Source organism: Thermobia domestica, chromosome 13 (genome assembly GCF_964235325.1).
Source record: "Thermobia domestica chromosome 13, izTheDome1.hap1.1, whole genome shotgun sequence".
In the NCBI taxonomy this organism is placed as follows: Eukaryota; Metazoa; Arthropoda; class Insecta; order Zygentoma; family Lepismatidae; genus Thermobia; species Thermobia domestica.
This window is the reverse complement of record NC_137466.1, coordinates 155,069,250-155,091,238: the sequence shown is the minus strand read 5'-3', so window position 1 is coordinate 155,091,238 and position 21,989 is coordinate 155,069,250. Positions and strand designations below refer to the sequence as shown.

The 21,989-nt window shown below is 35.8% G+C and overlaps 1 protein-coding gene across 1 annotated transcript in view; it reads left to right on the top strand.

Moving 5' to 3' along the window:
- Positions 1–15,003: 15,003 nt before the first annotated feature.
- LOC145667825 (endothelin-converting enzyme 2-like) overlaps positions 15,004–21,989 on the top strand; it is a 249,678-nt gene continuing 242,692 nt past the window's right edge. Inside the window, exon 1 of the mRNA XM_081735257.1 lies at positions 15,004–15,727. Within this exon, the coding sequence (XP_081591383.1) occupies positions 15,584–15,727 (144 nt within the window). The 5' untranslated portion in view covers positions 15,004–15,583. The remainder of the gene's footprint in view (positions 15,728–21,989) is intronic.

The following is a 21,989-nucleotide window of genomic DNA, read 5'->3' as shown; positions in this document are numbered from 1 at the left end:
GATTTGTATAGTTCTTGCAATATTACAGAAGTTTCTCGTTGATTTTATTTAGTACATGAATTTGAAGTTATTTTGATGAAGGGTTAAAGTCAACATTTCTGTTCACAATTCTCAAATTCTAATCGTGCTATAGAAATCCGTTATTTTACCTACGACCATTGTCTATTGCAACTTTCTATATAGTCAAACCCTTAGGTGATCAACTACATTCACTTTTTAGGTTTTGAAACTATGCTATGAATACACTGAAAACGAAAGACGGATGTGGCGTACGTAAAAACGTTGGTTACATTTGTAAATTCTGTAGGTTTTGGACTTAACGAACAGCAAATGTATAAGTGAAGAAGTATATTTTATATGTATTTCCTGCATGCTGTAAGTGTTCCGAATAAACGTACTTTCCGTACGAAAGAAAAAAACTGAATACAGGAGATCAGGATCTCACATACAGATGGACGTACGTAACATATAGCTGATGTATGTAACATACGTATACATATATAGCATACGGAAGACTGTTAGATGCCAGACATCCTGCAACGGCATGATGCAACATCTAAGCAGGAGAAATGACAGTACGTGTATAGCATGTAGATAACGTATACTGATTTCTGTAGTAAACATAAGGATTCCGTATGTTTGTAGAATATACCGCTGTCCGGATAACGGATTTTTTTTTCAGTGTAAGTATTGGAAGTCTTATAGGGCAACTATGTCCGTCTGCCTGTCTGTCCATCCATTCTTCCGTCCGTTTATCTGTAAACAGGATAAGAGATAGCTAGAAGAAGCTTTCTAGAAACGAATCAGTCTCCTAAGAATAGATTCATGTCCACGCTTAAACTTCAATTCAAAACCGAAGTAGCAGAAAGCAATCATTTCCTGTTTCAACGTTTATCACCAAAGAAGGAAAAACAGTAATAGATAATGAGAAGTGTTGTTTTTTTGGGGGGAGGGGGAACGATTTGATATCCCAAGTATATATTGCACTCCAAACTTATTTCTCTACTGAAACTGGGAGTATTAGATATTCATTACTATACTTCCGGTTTCTATATTGATCTTCATAGAGCATAAACGGTAAAATTATAGCGAGAAATGAATTTTTGATCGAAGTTAAGCACGAATATCCAATCGAACTCGATGGGTTGTCCAGTTGATATTGGAACCCCCGTTATCTCGCTGGATGATGAGATTAAGCAAAGTTTCGACTTAAACTTGGAGAATATGATAGATGATGTTGCAAATGTGCCATGCGCTAGACGTACTCTCCGAAGTCGATACGAGACGCGAACAGGATACATAGCTAATTTCTCTCGTAGCAGAACGCCTGGTGTGGATCCTGTATGTCGAGTGCAAACACAAATTGGATTTTATTCTTTAAGTGCACGTCTACGGATTTACACGTATTTTTCAATTTTTCCCAGTCAGAAATAAATTTAATCAGTGAATTCACACTACTGCTCTTCATTCACATCGTCATTCCAGTCTCGAATTGTCCCGAGTTCGTTGAAGACATTTTCGGACGTGAACCAGTTGTAAGGCATAATCATGCGAGCGGATGAACGCGAGAACGTAGACCCACCACCGTAAAAGGTTTTTTTTTTTTTTTTTTTTTTTTTTTTTTTTTTTTTTTTTTTTTTTTTTTTTACTTAGCTTGCGCTCATACGGAAAATCTCCATGTCTATGATTACATCTTGTCAGTTAGAGAGAACGAAGTCTCAGTGCGTCGCATAAGTGCAAGGGACATATCTTTTGTGGGTACATCTTTTCTTCATCATATATACCACGGATGGGCCATTAATATGTCACAACGCACGAGAGTGACACTTCAACGGAATGATCATCTGGCCTCCAGCTATCCAAGTATATGGTCCCTCTCGAAATCATTTACTTGCTTAATGAGTGTTCGCTGTTGTCTTCCTAGAATTGTAGACACAGATTGTGATTCGCAAATACAAGTACAATCATCCTGTTGGTTTATGACCATTTGCAACTTGTTATCTACAGATAGTACGTACCCTCTAAGGTCACTCTTGTACTGTGACTCTCGAACTAAGATCAACATGTTTTTTACTGACACATTATTTTCGAATCGGATCTAACGACGCATACAGGATATTCTAAGTACTTTTACATCAGTATATGTACAGTGCTGCGATGATGAATATTTGAATCCATGAGTTCTTTTTTTCTGATATAATGGTATGTTATTTATTATGTAACTGTGCTCGTACTTCTGAGTACATCCATGTTTTCTTTCTACACTATTTCAGTAATCATTGAAAAGCGGACCCTTTTATACAAGGTTAGCATAAATAAATGCCCTGGCTACAAAACACTGTGCATAAAAGTATAAGGCCTACGAAGATAGCTGATACGATTACATGAAAAAATATCAAAGTATCGGGTACATAGTACTATGTTGGTCACACAGCACACATCCAAACAGTATTTCAGTTCGTTCCATACTTTCAATAGCATATTCCCGTCAATGTTCGTTACAGCAGAAGTGATGCGCATCTTCAGTTTTTGTAGTGTTGTTGATAGTGCAGGGGTAGGTAAACTGCGTTCTTCACGTACACCTACAGAAAGAATTCACATGGCGTGAGATGTAGATACCTGGCGGTCTCCAAGATACACATAAAAACTCTTCACTTACATTACTGTCATTCTGTAATCTGCCTTCACAGTTCTGATATGTATAGTGTGAGCCCGAGCCACGTAGTGCCATCTGAACTTGGTGAGTATATGTATCTTTTCATGTATCGTTCATCCTTGCAGATCTTATACTTCTAAAAACATAGTGATTTGTAACTCTATGATTCATCTAAGCTAACCAGTATATTCTTAATAACTCTTTTCTTATCAGGGGTGCCCACAAGGGGGGGGCTATGACGCAAACTGCGTCATTGAAATATTTGGGGGGGTTAAAAATCTATATAAATATGTTTGAGGGGGTGTAAAATTAATCGAAAATATTTTTTTTTTCATGGAAGAACACCTACGGATAGACAGTTAAGAGGGGGTGCGTCATGGACATGAGGGGGGTGGGCACCACTGTTTCTTATTACCACCCATTGTATCATTTCCATATTACCACCCATTACACATTCTATCCTAATCTCTCTCTCTCTCTCTCTCTATATATATATATATATATATATATATATATATATATATATATATATATATATATATATATATATATATACAGAGGAAGGGAGCGAACAACTATAATTTTTCTCTATATACTAGGTGAACATAATATCTATACAGCGCACCATTCTAATATGAGCATAAATCTCCTTCCCACTTTCTCACTATATCTGCACATGCCTCTTTTGGGTCTTTACAGACACAAGCAAAGGACGGGAGATTCACAGAGAAAGAGAGTGAATTGCTATAGACAAACATATAATGGTATTTTATAGTATTTTGATACATAGATATTGAGTGAGTTTGTGGTAAACTTGGAACAGTGATAGAAATATTTTTTTCTCAAAAATCCATATCAGATCACGCCTCCCTCTGCAGGCCCTTGAAGTTGCCAGTATAAAATTACTGCAGTAGAAATGAACCAAATAATCTGAAAATATTTCATGACTGGCTACAAGCGGGAAATTTTTCAGGATAAAAGTACATTTATAGGAAGTGTGAAAAACACCGGGACATAAGCTGGTAGTGACGTCGTATGGCCACAATGACGTCACAAACATGGTTGACCATCTGAAACTTTAAATTGTCATAACTCAGGAACCATTGATCCTACGGACTTCATTCATACACCGTTAGAACCGGAATCACAAGCTCTGTAAATCATTATATCAAAGTCATATTCGTAAAATCATATCTTCATGGAGAAATTTGAATATTTTCATTTTTGCATCCATTTTAGTTCATATTTTTGCATTTCTATACACAATGGGCTCACATTGATGGAAACACTAATTATATTTATTATAGCTTTAGTTTTTCTAACAAGACCAAATATTTTATTAGACTATTACTTCCTGACTTATTCAATTGTTAGAACATATTTGAAGCAAAAATAAGGTAAAAGCCCTGAATGTACAGAAATTTTAAATATTTCAAATGTGCATAATGCAGACCCTATTGATCATACTTGATTCATGCACTGTTGGGTCCGGAATCACAAGCTCTACAAATAATTATACCAGTCATATTAGTAAAATTATATCTTCATAGTGAAATTTGAATACTTCCATTTTTTGCATCCATTTTAGGTCACATTTTTGCATTTCAACACACAACGGACTTACAAATCAGAATATCTCAGAAATCTTCAATTACAAACAATTAAAAAAAAAAAAAAAAACTTCAGAACAAGAAAATTATGAACAGAAAATAAGATTGAACAAATATTTAGCCCAGTTCTTTAACAAAACATTTTCTGTGCAACATTTGCATATCTTGATTTCAGCAGTTCAGCACCTCTCATTTTTATGCTAAACAGTGATTACTTTAACGCTTATGATAGACGTGGAACAATCTGTGGTTCTGAAATTACAGTTTTGTTACATTACGCTAGCAGTTTTCTTACTTTTTTACATGTAAATAATTTTAAAAAGTAGAAGTGATATCACCTTGCTTTTAGCAAGTACACTAGTCAAGGACAAACATCTGCAGAATGCTTTGTTCCCCTGTAATACCTATAATCATACTTTATTAAAGAACATAATTTATTCCCAGAGCACTGAGCATCGCATGCACATAAGGTTGTACAAAGGAGAGAATGCTTTATACACTTGCAATTTCATGAACACTGTTTCTTACAACCGCACGATATGAGTTCTTGACAGGAGTGTGATGCTCCAGGAACAGTAGACCATAAGGGATGGTATCCAGAAATCGCCTTCTATCCAGCATACTAAACAGAATCTTTTAATTTAGAGTTGCAGACTTTCCACTATCTCCATATATTAGCCTGTAAAGCTGCTCTTTTTGTGTGCAGAATCAGAGCAGCTTTGGTTGGTGGAATATGCTCTACTGACATTCTTGTCTTCGTAAACAACACTCGTAGCAAATCGTTAACTTTTCCACAGGTACTGGTTTTATCATACATTAGAATCGTGAACCGCTGAATGAGCTGAAAATCATGATCTTCATTGGAACTGTCATCATCTGATAGCCTGGGGAATGCTTCAGCTACTTCCGGAAATTTCTCCCATGTTTTCCATTCTATCGTTTTACCAATGCCTACAAATGCAGACACAATATCACACTCTGTAAAAGCATGGAAGAATGGTAAACCTTTATGGATATCTGATGACATGCAGTGGGCTATAGCATGGACTGGAATGTAGTTTTTTTTTCTTTCCAATTCCAAACTCAATCCACAATTCTTCCAAATTTGATATGAAGTCATATGTAAAGACTGTTAACATTACCACGTCAGAATCTACCGTCACTATCACAATATGAGTATGGACAGCAGCAGCATCTTTCGCCTGAAGCAAAAGTCTGGTGTCTGCTTCTTCATGGGTGGTTGGTGATATTCTGCTTCTATGCAGAACATTTGAAGAACTTTTTTACCATATCATCGTATGTACGTATGATGATATTTTCATGAGGTTGTATCTGCACTACACAATCAGCCAGTAAATGAAATAACTGTTCTTTGTTTTCATCTACTGATAAAAAACTATTGAATTGTTTTTGGTACGCCAGTCGTTGACCCGAGCCACTTATCTCACGAGCACACGCTTCCAGGCTGTTTATGAAATACCTATCAAACACAGGATCTAGCCTTGACACATGTCTTAATGGTTGCTGAATATACGAGACAAATACTCCAGAAGCATAATCAACAAATGTTTTTTATGACTGGTGGCAGCATGTGTACTAAGACTGCTGCATCAAGCATTACTGCAGTTGCCTTGAGCAGGTCATCAGTGAGGGTGTAGGTTGGAGATGCTTTCTTCTTCATGCATTCAATTATATCTGATTTGCTGGATGGTTTTCTTAATCGTCCAAACTCATATATGGATGGTGGATAGGCATGATTCTCGTGTGCGAAGAAGGCGTCTGTCACCATCACACTGCTGACAGGCAACATAGAGCTTGCAAAGAGTGTTCGAATCATGGCCCAGAAAAGATACTTTTTTCTTTTATTTGAAAAAAATAGGGCTTCATTTCAACTTGAAGAGATGCAGATTGTTTCGCTTTAGGACACCATGTATGGATTTGTTGAGCATCATACAGCTATTTACCCACTACTGCTGCCTGACGAACAGACCTTCTGCTTCACTTGACATAATTACTTTGGTAAAGCTGTCACAAGACTTCCTCAAACGGGTTTTCTTGTTCAGAAAATTGCTTCAGTACATCTGACAAGTGTTTTCGGTACCGCAAATCTAACACGTGTATGTGTTCTCTGTGTTCTGTATCCACACTCGTCTTAGCAATTAAACCAGCCTCCTGTTCTTAGTCATAAATAATACTTGCGATTTTTGGGCCGGCCACCAACCATTTCAAAAGGGAAGAAGGTTTACCTAACATATCTACAGCACCACCATCGGTTTTCACGATTTTATTTTGCTCATGTAGATGATCACTGCGATATGTGAAAACGCCCTCTCATTTTTTCTACTTCAGAAATGGTTTCTTTGAAACTCGGAGTACATTTGGAGATGTCTAGATGGCAATTCAAGAAGATTCTGTATGAATACTGGAATCTACCTGGCATAGTGAACATGGGCACAGGCAAAGAATCACGGACAAACCTGAAGAAAAGTGTCAAAGAATAAACCGAAATTTGCCAGCCATACACCCTTCACAAGCTGAAGCAACAAAATGTCAAGTTCTAGTGTTGTATTTGAAAAGACGAGCTGTGACGATTCGCCTATTCTGTTGTTACGCCATTCATTAATTGCAATATCTTGATCACTAGAGGCTTCACAGTAACTACTATACACTTCTTGCCGAAGAATAGCTGATGACATTTGATGAGCATATCTAGTTCTTTTAACATGTGAGGCTTGCAGGAGAGATTCGGTCCTCCCTGATGTGGTGACATCAGCCTTGACTAATATCTGATCCCGTTCCGATCCTCATAACCAAGTCCCAATCGTACTCATAATAGCCATTTTAATATGAAGTCTTCCCATCATTACCAAAATTTTGTCTTCTCCATACTTCTCTGGATATTTCCATTGCACTTGTTTCATAAGGACATACACTGGTTGATCACCTGTAAAACTGGTGTCTGGCGAGGGTTATGATGTGAAACTACTAATGAAACAATATCCATGGCATGTCGAACCATCGCAGGACAATGAACGGCTTCCTCTAGTAAAGGTAATAATGTGAGTTGTGATTTTGGCACATCCTTTGGAGTGGTAGGCTACCCATAATATCGTCTCATCTGAGGATTCGGTTTCACTTGTAATTGCAGTGTACACAGAATCAAGCCAGTCTTTTGCTGCATTTATAGGACTCGAAGAAACTGGATAAATAGGGTTAACTGCTGACATATGTGGATCCCATATGACAGTAGAAACTGCAGAAACTGTGGTGTATGAGTCTGTAAAGTCTTTTCTTTATTTTCCTGTCCATCTTTTCTGCACTAATACTGGGAAATCTGTAGTATGAGGATTGTAGGTTAGAATGTAACACGGAAAGATGTTGAATAATTTAAAAGCTGGTACCGTGGAAACTATCTGTTGCTGTTGAAGATGAAGGGTTGTGGTCAACATTATCTATAGTAGCAGTGGTGAAGACATCCGTGAGGAGGTTGGAGGACACACAACTTAATATTTTAAATAATTCACACAAACTATTAGTTACTATTGCAGATCACCTGTTGCACTCTGTCGTAGGAAGCGCAAATTCTGTGTTTAGAAAGCAATTCTATAATGTCACGTTTTCTAGTTCTGACATGGAGCATAAGATCTATGTACAAAGGGCATGGTATTCTCGTTTTATAGGGTGATGCTGAGATTTTGTAAGGTTTCCGTTTGTGTTTAATGCTGTTAAATCAAATCAACTGTATTATTGACAAGGCAGCTACTTTTGGCTGCACAAAGGACAGCACTACGGTTAGCACTGATGTGGCAGGAGTGAACTGGTTGGTAAAGAAACCGTCAAATTTGGAACTTGTTAAACATATGACCACGAAGGACATTCTGAGCTCGAGCCAAACACATGCCATCACTCATAGAATTAAAAGAACAAGCATTACGAATCGCATCTCCAACATAACCTACAAGTTTTTTGAAGTGCTTGCAATTCAAGATTTCTGAAATATTCTGGTTTGTGAGTCCGTTGTGTATTGTAATGAAAAATGAGAACTAAAATGGATGCAAAAAATAAAAATACTCAAATTTTTCCATGAAGATATTATTTTACGAATATGATCCTGGTATAATGATTTATAGCGTTTGTGATTCTGGATCCAATTGTGCATGGATCAAATACGTCGGATCAATAGCGTCTGCATTATGCACATTTGAAATATTTGAAATTTCGGCACATTCAGGGCTTTTACCTTATTTTTACGTCAAATATGTTCTAAAATTGAATATGTCAGGAAGTAATAAAGTCTAATAACCTATTTGGTCTTGTTAGAAAGCTTATTTTATAAGCTATAATAAACGTAATTAGTGTTTCCTTCAATGTGAGCCCGTTGTACATTGAAATGCAAAACTATGAACTAAAATGGATGCAATAAATAAAAATTTTCAAATTTTTCCATGAAGATATTATTTTACGAATATGACTTTGAATTAAATACTTGTAGAGCTTGTGATTCCAGTTCTAACGGTGCATGAATCAAGTCTGTAGGATTAATGGTTCCAGAGTTATGATGATTTAAAGTTTCAGATTGTCGGCCATGTTTGTGACGTCACTGTGGCCATTCGACAACACTACCAGCTTGTGTTTTGGTGTTTTTCACACTTCCTATAATTGTAGTTTTATCCTGAAAAAATTCCCGCTTGTAGCCAATCATGAAATATTTTAGCACTATTCTACTTCACTAAATAGGTTTTACTATTCAGATTAAAGCAAATCGCCTGCAATGTCCGTCAACCCGCTATATACAATTCTTCTACTGGTTGCCTAACACAAGGATATCATCTTTTATAGTGCCCTAACGATAAAGTTAGTGTTGTGGGTTCAAAATAATATCTAAAACGTTGAATAGATAATGAATGAGAACTGACAAACCTACAAAAAATTTGGAATCGAAAAACGAAAATGACACGTTTTTTGAGCTTGTGGTTTGCAAGAGCTCACTATCGAAAGGAACTGACCACAAACATATAAACGTAGCATTTTAATATGTAGATTTAAAAATATATATAAATTACGCTTATTCTGCGCGTAATACATATTACCAAACACATATTATGGTATATTTATTTCATAATAACCTAATATTTCGTTCCTAGTAATTAGCAGCAATGTACGTTGAAACAACTGCTACATTGATAGCGCTATACTAGGCGGATTTCGAGTTCCAAAGCGGAACCCTCCATTTGTTTTATCTATATCTAAGGATTTTCCGCCCTGGGGGAAACAAAACGGACCATTTTCATCTTCTTTCTTATCTTGAATGAACTCAATACAGGCTCTCTACTGCAGAAAAATGATAATATACGAAACTTCCGATAAACGTATTTCCAAACACAAGCAAGATTACATCGTTTTACCCATGTGTTCCCATCGAAGAAACTTATACTTCCTTTACTTAAATTAGTATATGTAATATTGCCAGGGAAATTAGAACTAATGATTGTTAAATTGTCATTCATGTCATCGTTATTAAAGTATGGTGAAGGGACGATACGAGAAATGGGTTGGCTTTTAAAATGAACAATAATTAAACCATATTAGTAATATCAATTGTATTTTTTTTATGTTACACTTCATTGATCTTACAATTACGTTAGTGAATTATTTTTTCATTGCAGAGGGACACTGTGGCTCAGAGGTAGAGCTCTTACCTCTAGTGCTTGGGGTCCCTGGTTCGATCCCGGCCAAGTAAGTTTGTAGTAGATAACATCGTGCGCTGTGGGTTTTCTCTGGGTACTCCCACTTTCTCATTCCACCAATTTTTCCATCATTATTCACTTGTTTTAATCATCGTCTGCCTTAGTCTAACAGGGATAATTGTCTGACGTTAAACCGAAAGATTTCATTTCATTTCATATTGTTCCATTGCAGTGATGAGTTATGATCTTATTAAGCAGTCTTAAATATAATAGCATGGTTCTTGGATAGCAATTCAAAGTACTACCTTATTTACTTTGAATATTTACTTTTTTAAGATTATCTACTTCCTTTGCAATATCCTCTGTACACCTCTCTCAAAATTATGGTAGTATAGGGGTATACGATCCCGACAATTCATTAACAATTTTAAAACTAATGAGGATCTTGCATCAAAGTGGTCCACCAATCAGTCTCCTGCCTGATTAACTTCTCCTGAAAGCCATCTCTTAGCTATTTTGTTACCGTTCGTGTCATCTGTCCAAGACATCTGGATTCAAATTTCCAGTTCGGAGTCATGTACTACTTACACATTCATCTTAAGTTGCAGGTTCACGTCTCACACAGTTTCGGTGCTGGAATGGACGCTAAATTCCAATCCAGCCAGCCAACCAACCAAAACTCGCTTCTTGTCTAATTTTTGTTTCTGTTTCGCTGAGGATCTGTACATAACACTCTTGTTGTTCGTAAGTGTTGTGCATGTATGCGTAAATGATACTATTGAAGAGCCTATAAGTATACTTTGGAGAAACAACTATTTAATGTTCATATTTACCGAAAAACAGAGCTGGTGTCAATAGCAATTCCTAGAGAAATTTGCAAACAATATTCACCAAAGTAAGTTCAGCATTGAACTTCGAAGAAGAAAATCGAAACCAAGAAAACTTTATTAGTCTAGCATATCTGAGGTTGTAAAAAAATCAGAGGAAGTGACTAAATATTGACGGTTTCAGACACTTCAGGAAAATCCAGGCATTCGGGACGACAATTGATTCTCGAAGGAGGCGTAGTTTCACCTGTTGGGATACGTTAATTCAGGATCAAAATTTCCATATTTGAACGAGTGAATGTCGCAATGTGATGTGTGAGGAACCTTTCATTCCGAAAATATTAGTATTTGGTGTGGGATGTCATCACACATAGCTCATAATTAGCGCCATCTTCGTAATACAGCCATCACAAGACTTGTTAATATGGATATCTTTATAAATCGGTTGGACAGCGAGGAACTCTCTATGGAATTTTTCCAGCAGAACAGATCGACATCCTATCATCACTCTCCTCAATAACCAAAATTCAGTCCTTTCTCGAGAACTAGGACATTTTGGAAGGACATTGACAGCCAGGTTCTTGGGAGCTACTGGCAAACAGAGTCGATGTCAACAGCAATTCCTAGAAAAGTTTAGAGGTAGTCAACCGCCGAGTATAGGTCAGCATTGAACTTCATAGAAGAAGCTCGAAACGAAGAGAATATTGGCCAACAGATTCCCGTGATTTGACGTCGCCTGGTTATTTTCATTAATACTTTTGTGAATGAAGAATTGTTCAACCAAATCACTATGTATAAGCGTCTTGAAAATAAATATCAACCAACCAATCCAGGCAGACAGAAAATGTAATGGCAAGGACTTTCTTAAAATACGGAGCAGCGGGCTCAGTGCTGTTACCACTGCACGATAAGCTAATGTACACTATAAAATTCTTCGGGGATTTCATCATGGGAGTGCTCATTGAGGATGAATGTACTGTTCTATCAGTTATTGGCATGGAGGCTTTTCACATTTGACCCCTTTAACCTAAAAAAGAAGAAGAAGGTGAAGAAAAGAAAGAAAGAAAAGAAAAAAAGTATAAGCTTGGCGTATAAAACTGAAAGATTACATTTTATTTAAACAAAGGAGCAGGCGATGGTGTAGCCAGTAACACTTCGTAGCAGGGACCCAGAACTTTTTCACAGGGATGGGGAAATAAACTTTCTTTTTTCAGAATATGCATGCATTAATAGCTCACAATATATACATACAAGGTCTTTCAGGAAAGTGATCTCATACATTTTATTGTGAAACAACTGTACGATGCAGCGCGCTGTATCCACCAGGATCAATGGTAGTGTAAGTTAATTACCGAGTCAGTGCTTGCTCAGTTCTCTCCGAGTTCTCAGAAGTGAAGGAGAGGCGATTTCGTAAACCTAGGTTCAATGCAGGAGGACAATACTTTGAAGAATTTTAATGTAATTATTATTATTATTATTATTATTATTATTATGTAAATAAATGTTTTGTTTACATACTTGCAGAGTTGGTGACATTACTTTCCGGATAATCCTTGTACATATTATTATTATTATTATTATTATTATTATTATTATTATTATTATTATTATTATTATTATTATTATTATTATTATTATTATTATTATTATTGAGGCATCGGTGGTACAGAACGCAACTCTGAAATGAATTGTCACGGATTCAATCCCAGGCCATGAAAGTTTGTAGTGTGCAAAATTGTATTTGTGGGTTTTTTCGAGGTTCTCCAGTTTCAACCCACATTCTCATTCTACCAATTATTTTATAATCGTGCGTTTTCACGAATCATCTTCTCTTTTTAGCATATAGGACGTAAACGAGAGACGTAAAATAAGAAATTTCTTTTCATTCTATAATAATATATTATTATTATTTGCAATATAGTACCGGTACCTAATGGAAAGATGACACTTGACAGTGTGTGAAATTAAAATCACAAATTTAGGAACCAAAATTTATATTCCAAATTTTGTTATAAAAATTCTCCATATTCTGTTAAATATTAAACGTCCGTAGCCTGCATATAAGGTAGCTGCAGGTATATACGCCAGTGCAGCTAAATACGCCAAGTGTTCAGTGTTGGGACGTTTCCGACGGAATCCACTAGGATGCTCCTCCAATATGTGCCACGGTCTTGAGCAAGTTCGATTTGACGAATACTCCAGGAAACAGCACAGAGACCGCCACGCCGTGCAGTTTGTTTGCTTTGGGAAAGTTCCGTGGAAGGACGTTATTATTTCAATACAGGTAAGGATTCATTATTAATACCGTGCTAACTCAGAACACTCCCGATTGTTTACAGCAATGTACGCCTTATTTCGTGTCCGTCTAGGAACACTTTGTTTTGTAAGTGTAATTTCAGTATTTGTGATTCCATGGCTACTAAATCAATACCAAGCAAGTTGCAACGAAATACGCCAGGACTTTTGCAGGTCTGATTGCAGAAGACAAAGATGTTTTCATTTGTCCCATATGCTCCATGTAATAGCGGTGTAGCTTTTTTCAAGTCACAATACAGTGACACTGTTTGTTTATCTTCTTATGGACTAAAACTTTTCAGATTGGAACTTCATTTCAACTTTGGATATTCTCGTTTTTACATTTTATCTTTTTTTATCTTCATCTTGCATTTTGGTTATTCTATTTTTTGCTTCAGCCATGTTGTGTAGTGTGTAGTAATATTTGAGTTTGTATAACACAGACGATGTAAGTAGCAAGATTTATTACAGGTTTCTAGTAATATTCTAGACTTGGCGTAATTACCTGCACGTGTTGGTAAATACGCCACTTTCTAACACTTCTTTTCTTTTACCTTATATAGAAGTGAGTCGCATCATAGCCACATTTTTTCTACACGCGGAAAAGGATACTCTGGAACGTACATGTCTTGTTCTTTATGTTTCATGAAAATTAAGGCTATAAAAAATCCAAGAGTCTTAACATGACGTATTTACCTGCATCTACCAGATATAAAAACATAGATGAGGTTCTAGCCAGGGATGGTTTTTGCTATTTGACATTAACGAAGCAATTCAGGGGAGGGAGAGTGGAGGAGGATATTTAAAAATGATCGAAAATGACCGATATTAGTATCGATTCCATAGTTTTCGGGTTCGCTGAGAAGAACAGTGATACTTTTAGTGCCGTTTTAAATTCAAATTCAGCCCCCCCCCCCAACTTGGGTGAGGGAGAGGGGATATATATATATATATATATATATATATATATATATATATATATATATATATATATATATATATATATATATATCATCATAGGTATTCTGCCTTTATTGGCAGGTCACTTGCTGCAGCTGAGAAGCTTCCATGCTCCACGGTCCTCCGCTAACCTTTTCGTCTTCGCGTATGATCTTTCTGTTTTAATATCATCCAATAATTGCAGTTTCTTTCGCCCCCTCCCTCTCTTTCCCGCCACCATACCCTCTAGGACGTCCCTCATGATACAATCTCTTCTTAGGCAATGTCCCAACCAGTTTCTCTTCCTCTTCCTAATAATATCTAAAAGTGTTCTTTTCTCACCCACCATTTCTAACACTCTCTCATTCGTTTTCCGCTCGATCCAACTAATTTTTTCCATTCTTTATATATATTGGCATTCTTTATATATATTCTTTATATTTATATATATATATATATATATATATATATATATATATATATATATATATATATATATATATATATATATAAATGATCGACAATAACCGATATTAGAATCGAATCCATAGTTTTCGGGTTCACTCAGACTAACAGTGACATCCGATGCCGTAAAATGAAATGTATTCTGCCCGTGCGAAGAACGGGCATTCTGCTAGTGAAAACGTAATAGAGATGGATCTTATTCTTGTCCCCATCCCCTTTGTGGTCACACCTCTGAAACATATGGAAGTGTAATTCCCAAAAGTGTAAAAATAAGGGAAGCAATTAACCATGTCCCAGTCTTTGTATTGCCTATTCAAAAGACTGGAATATTAATGAAGAAAGCTTAATTGTTATTCACTCTGCTTGAAGCTTCCATTGACAAAGAGGAACGTGTATTGAGTTTCATTCAAGATAAAGGAAAGAAGAGTTGATTACATTTTGTGTCCTCTCTGAAAGTAACATTCAACACAGCTTCCTACTCTCGTAAAGCAGAGTTGGAGAGGAGAATTCAGTCTGTGTTGAAGTTTTATAATGTCGTGTCTGTGTGTATGGTAGATAGATATTACTACATGCACCGGTAGTTTCTTTTTGCCAGCCACTCAAGCGCGTCCCTTAAAATCTCCTTCTTGCTACATTGGCGGTCAACATACTTTTTCTCTGTGCCTGCACACACACAAACTTCAAGGGTAAAATTGTAGAGAGAAAGAAATAAAAAAGATATATATATGGGAAATGGAGAAAAAAAGCAATAGTTGAAATCTCGGGGAGAAAAACTAACTCAAGGTTGGTTTACGTTATGTTACATTACATATGATGGAAAGAAAAAAGAAGAGAGTCGATACAGTCAGTCAAAGAACTTTTTATATTTGTGCGTGCGGTGCAGCATCAGTGTAAGGACTTTTCAGAATCAAGAAATCAACGAATGTACAGTACCTTTTATCAGAGAATCTTAGAAACTTTTTCTTAAAATTTCTCCCTTGTGTCCATCCAACGAAAATACCCCCCCCCCTTGTGACCTCACTGTTTAACTTATTCTATCGTCTCTCTCTCTCTCTCTTTCTCTCTGGCTCTCTCCCTCTTTTCCCCCGTTCCCGCCAAAAAACAATGCGCCTCCTTTTCCCTTTCACTTCCTGTCCGCCTCAACAACAGCGAGTATATACAGTGACAGTGCCGGTTCAAAGTTCGCCAGTTGTAGTGGCACTTTCCGATTCTGTCCACACTTCGACAGTACCCGCAATGGGAAGCAAGGTAAGAATAATTTTTTTTCCCACATCATATTATTTATACTAACAATTTTATAGTATGACAGATCGATATATTATTGTTTTCATATTAACACAATAGGTGACACTCGCATCGACATGTTATTGTTTACATAGTTCCTAAAGACAGGAATGCAGAATGTTTATTTGCAACTAAGCTTCAAAATAAAAACGAAAATAATATCCGAAAATTAAATCAATTTTCTGTTTAGGCCTTGTGGATTGGAATTTTTCATTTATTAATTTCCACACAATATCTGTAACTTTCGCCTAATAGGGCTAAAGTAATGTCATTGTGGGTAACACTTATATACAGGCCCGTATCCAGGAGGGGTCTAGGGGAGGCCGGCCCCCCTAAATTTTTGCTAGCCCCCTAAAAGTTTTCGAGTAGGCTTGCAAAAGAACTATGATATGGTGATGAACTATCATAAGGTTGGATCGCCCCCCCTAACTTCCGCCGGCCCCCCCGTACATTTTGGGGCTGGCTACGGGCCTGCTTATATAGTACCGAAATAAGGCTAATTTTGCTATGTGTAGGTAAGATGTGGCTGTATTTTATTATTAAACTTCTTATATATATATAATTTGTAGGGATGCGCACGAGACAAGATTTGAGACTGTCTCGACTCGAAAATGTGCCGTAAAATTGATGTCTCGATTCGAAAAATATATATATTTCTATTGGAAGAGCTGTGTCTCGACTCGAATTTTGTCAGGAAAATTCTGTCTCGACTCGACTCGAATGCATCCCTAATAATTTGGTTTTTGATGTGCGGTATATCATATTTCCGTACGTGATTTCACCTCTGGTTCAGTGTTCACTAGGATCGTGAGGTAATTAGGGCCAACTTCAGTTTAACGACTGGAAATCCAGTCCAAAAAGTTGAAAGTAGCAACTTTCTACGAACCCGTAGGTTCATATACATGCATCAACTAAACGGACCATCTAATTCCGACTTCATGGAATTATCAATAATGTTCTGGTCGTGACCGACAACTTGTAGCTATATCAATGGAACTGAGCAATAGAGAACAAACTCCTAATTTGAAAGTCAAAATTAAAAGCAGTTTTTTTCTTTTTTCTGTCTCTACAACAGATCTACATAGTAGTTTAGTACAATTTTGACAACAGTAAGATCACATGTGTTAACAACGCTCAGGCCCGGCTGTCTTCAGTTATACCAGAAGAACGGTGGGATGACTCGTCGAATAGAATATCAGACCTGAGCCTTTAGGTTTTTATTAATTAGTTTAATATTTCATGATTTCGCTCCGATGATACTGATGAAATGGTAGAGTGAAGAAAGTGGGAGGAAACAGAAGAAAACTCACCCACATGCATCACCACGAAGTCACTTGGCTCGAACTGAAAGTAATTTTACTCATATTACTGGAAATGCATTTGAAGGATGTTATTCGTCAAGTAAAATCATAATGAAATCCACAGTTAGGAAAAGCCTTGAAAATTTGTGTCCAGCTAGAAACCCGCGTTAACCCTCACTTGTACCCATGAGTCCATTAGTGTTCAGTCTATAACAGCTTACCTTGCACAACGGTGAAACGATATAACGATATTTAAATCAAGAAATAGTTCAATAAGATTGGTATTTGGAGAGCGTTGTCGATATTAGCAGTGTTGATGGTAACACGATTTTTTCTTTCTTTTTTTCTTTTTTTTTCTTTTTTTCTTTCTTTTTTTTTTTTTTTTTTACTTTATCAACACATAAGTTTCAAGCAAAAACTATACCTTTGATGTGAAAAATCGTACATTTTTATTTTTAACATTGTGAAGGACCCTGCTACAGCCATTATAATTTTATCAGTAATAAAAATTTCATTAGATGAAATTATAACTCTAATGAAACACATAACTGTCTAGAATGCTACAAAAGACTAGAAGAGTTTGGAATTAGCTTGTGACAAAAAAAACAAAAAAAAAATGTTTGAATTAGTTAAAGCTTAAAAAAAACAATGAGAATTTGAATTTGATTTGATTGTTAATTGGATTTAAATGTCCTATTCGAGCACAAAAAGTTTACACGAGATAGGACTCTCTGTTTGTCCCACTCCCCTGAGTTTCAGAAAGAACTTTTTTTAAGTGAAATTTTGAATGTAGTGTACTAATAAAACATTTGAAACTCATATCGGGGGAGAATCTTGTCCCCCGTCCATCGTCAAGGAAAATCTGGAATGGCGCTGCTGATTCATAGGTGTGAAATTAACGTTCTATGATATCTATCATATGGGTATCAATAATTGAGGAGTTTGATATAACAAGGGCGTAAGTCTTAAATGTGCATTTAAAGAAAAACGATGTTGAAAATTTAAGTAGTGTTTTTTTTTTTTCCTTAGATAAAACAATGTAATATGCAGCATTTTATTCCGATATTGAGTTGAAACTTTGACAGGAGGCTAAACAAGCATGGTAAAAGCCACAAATGCGTTTGATGCAAAAAGGGCGTAAATCGCTTACGCCCTTATTACATCAAACTCCTCAATTGATCATTGGTGTACGAGGCAGAGGAAGGACAGGCACATTCCTCTTTTTTGCTATTGTATGAGGGAACAAACCTCTCTCCATTTATCTTACCTAGAAAATTAATTAAATAGTGATCTTTCTAGTTTTCGTCCCACGATTATTGGCTATAGGCTAACAGAGACAAATGATTAACCCTTTAAGTATGGATGGCGTGAATGTATGCCCTTCGCACCATGAAGTTGTGGTGCTGATGGAATATGCATATATATATATATACCCTTTGAATTTCGTTCTACTGGATCTGAATGTGGATGCCATAAACATACTCTCATATACGTTTTCTCTCATGATATCGCTACTGAACATAGTATTAAAGTTATTACTATGAATGGAATTTTAAATTCTTTCTATTTTTATGTATATCCTCAAGTACATTTGAAAACAAAATTCACCTAAAGAGCTCACTTTTCAAAAGCGATTTGTCCCCATAACTTGTGAGGAATAAATGAAAGCGAAAGATTATGAAATGGTGGGTGGGATCAGAATATGATGCAAAATGGGAGAATCCTGACTAAATTCATGGCAGATGTTCATCACAACTTCACATGGCCTGAAATCGAACCAGTGACCTTTCGTAACAGAGGTGGGTGTTCTACTACTGAGCCACCGTAACCTCTTTTTTTTTTTTTTTTTACCTCAAAATTAAAAGCAGATATATAATATTAAATTCAAATACATGTTAAGATTCAAGGCACACAGAAACTTTCGTACCAGCACCTCATCTCCAATGTGATAAATTAAGGTATAACAAGCCTTCAACTTTGGCCGTGAAAGAATTGTTTAGTAAAACTATCCATAGCTTTGGATTGATTATTTTAACGAAAGAAATACTGACCAAAGCTTAAAACACGCTTTATTTTAAATTATAATAACGGTTTCGCATACCTACCTAACATATCCTTCTTCAGACAATATCGAAAATCTTTGTATCGATCTTCAGACAGATTTTCGATTTTGTCAGAAGAAGGATATGTTAGATATCCGAAACCGTTATTATAATTTAAAATAAAGCGTGTTTTAAGCTTTGGTCAGTTTTTTTTATTTCGTTAAAAGAATTGTTTGATCTCTGTGACAACTATGATCACGTTCTAACTCAATATGGACTGTTATGTTCAGTTACTATGCTTTCCAGGAAATTGTCAGCACAAAAATAACTTTATACTACAGAGTAAAAGGTAAATGTGTGGCTCTCCCTCGACAGTCGCCCACCCAAACTTCAGTCTGATGCGCTTATACAGTGGATAGCCAAAGAAAACAATCATTGGACAAATAATACACCTGGAGTAAACAGTTACACTATCAAGCTATTTAGGATTACGATTAGGAATTATGTTTCTGACATTCTGCGTCTATATTTACGGGCAGTTACGTATGAGGAATGACGTCCCTAAGCGATCCCACAACGCGGAGAAGTGGGGAAGGAAGAAAGCGGCCTGGGTACCATACCGACATTTGCCTGGTGTGAATGAAGAATAGTAAGGATAGCTGGCCCGAAAAGGCTTTTACGCCTCTCTGACCGAGTGTCCTCACCGGCAATTGAACTCGAGACAACTTTCACCAAAGACGAGAACGTTAGAATTTCGCCACGTGATATCACTCAAGACTTTTGATTAGTTAAATTTCAATAGATGAAGCTCTCTACAGAATAAATAAATAAATAAACAAATAAACAAATAATGATTTAACAATGCATCAAACATTCAGATGATACAATTAAAAATAACAGCTTTACTTATCTAGAAAAAACATTCACTGACTGCTTGTATATGTTGGTTGTGATCTGTTATTGTATTTTATATTTTTTATGGAACCCTTAGGTTATGCAGGACAAAACCAACACCAGTGATATCCGAAAGATAAACCAGTGTCTAGACAAACGATTTTTGCTCATACTTTAACATGTCCAAAAATGTTCTGAAATGTTCTATAAGTGAACAGAAATTGTCTAGAATACACCCTGGCATTGATTAATAGGAACTTACTGTTAACCTCGGTCAGAAAGCATTCTAGACTTTCAAGTTCATTCATAAAATATTTCAGGACATTTTAAGACATTTTGAACTATGACTAAAAGTCGTATCTAAAAAAAATGTCCGGAGGGAATGGTGGCTCAGTGGTAGAGCGCTTTCCTCTGTTGCGGGGGTTCCTTGGTTCGATCCCTGGGAAGGTAAGATTGTGATGGACAACATCACATCCTGGGCTTTCTCTGAGTTCTCTGGTTTCCTTTCACATTTTAATTCCACCAAATATTCTATTATCATTCACTTGCCTTAGTCATCCGTCTCCTTTAACCTGACGAGCATAATCGTGGGACGTTAAACTGAATGGTAGGCCTCCTCCCTTCGTGATATTTTATCAAAAGATAGCCTGTATTCAAGGCTTTCTACTGCTAACATGAACTGTGATAGCACAATGAAGAAATGTTAAATGGACATTCGTTCGACGTATTCTACGGATGCTGGGAATACTTACTATAATTGTTAATAAATCATCCTTTAGTTGGCTTGTTAATTCTTCAGTCGAACAGACATTAACTTTCAAAGCAATTTCAGTAAAAAAAAAAAAAAAAAAAAAAAAAAAAAAAAAAGAGAGAGAAATTATATAGAATTATTGCTAGAATGTTGATGCTATTCTTACTTGTTAGTAAACTACCACTTAAGAATTAAACATTGTCCAGTTTATTTCCTTTCTCTTTCTTTGACGAAATAAAATAAAGTGTATAATAGGATAAAGTTAAGGAGCCATATATGTGTGAGAAACATATAATCTTTTAATTGCCACAATATATCAATATACAATATCACACCAAAAGAGACACAGACATATGTGATAAAAATAACATGCGTAGTAGTCTTTTACAAGTGTTGTAGTGTGTAAATATATGTAGCAGAAAAAGTTTCATAAGAATACTGTTTAGGAAAAAAAATTCTCAAAGCTGGGAATTAAGAGCGGTTATTTTCACACAAATGAACTTAGTATAATTCTCTCCACGGCTAAATCTTAACGTTTCACACAGCTTTTGTGATACTGAGTCCTTCTGTTACTTTCACAAAAAATGACCTATTTTATTCATATATATATATATATATATATATATATATATATATATATATATATATATATATATATATATATATATAAGGGTGTATTTTTTGTATATTTTTCTTTGTTACAATTTATCATCCTATTCATAAGATAGGGAAAAAGAAATTACACAATAAAACAAACTTTAAAAAAAAACTTTCACACATACACACACACATTTACAGTATATAACGTATATGATTTACTTTGTTCAAATTGCAAGAGAGAAACTTGTACACTACTATTTCAAACAAGTGGTTAATTGTAGTCTTTTTGACCAACCAAAGTGACACTTGGACGGGAAGAAAGAAAAATACACAGTAATAGAAAGAAAGAAAAAAAAAAGGTATTGTTAAGAGAAAGCATCGCTTATTAGAGAAAAAAACTCTCACTGCAAACTTTTTAACTGTAGATAATGTTTATAATTCTTTAACAAATGACTGCATGAAAATCTTCCTCACTTTTCCTTTTTAATATATATATATATATATATATATATATAAGTTGTTAATTCTAAATAACATTAATCATGCAGTTAATTATAATTGTCAGGAGTTGCGTGTACATCTTATAATCTAGAACAGCGGTTCCCAAACCAGGGTGCGCGTGCTCTTACGGGTACATA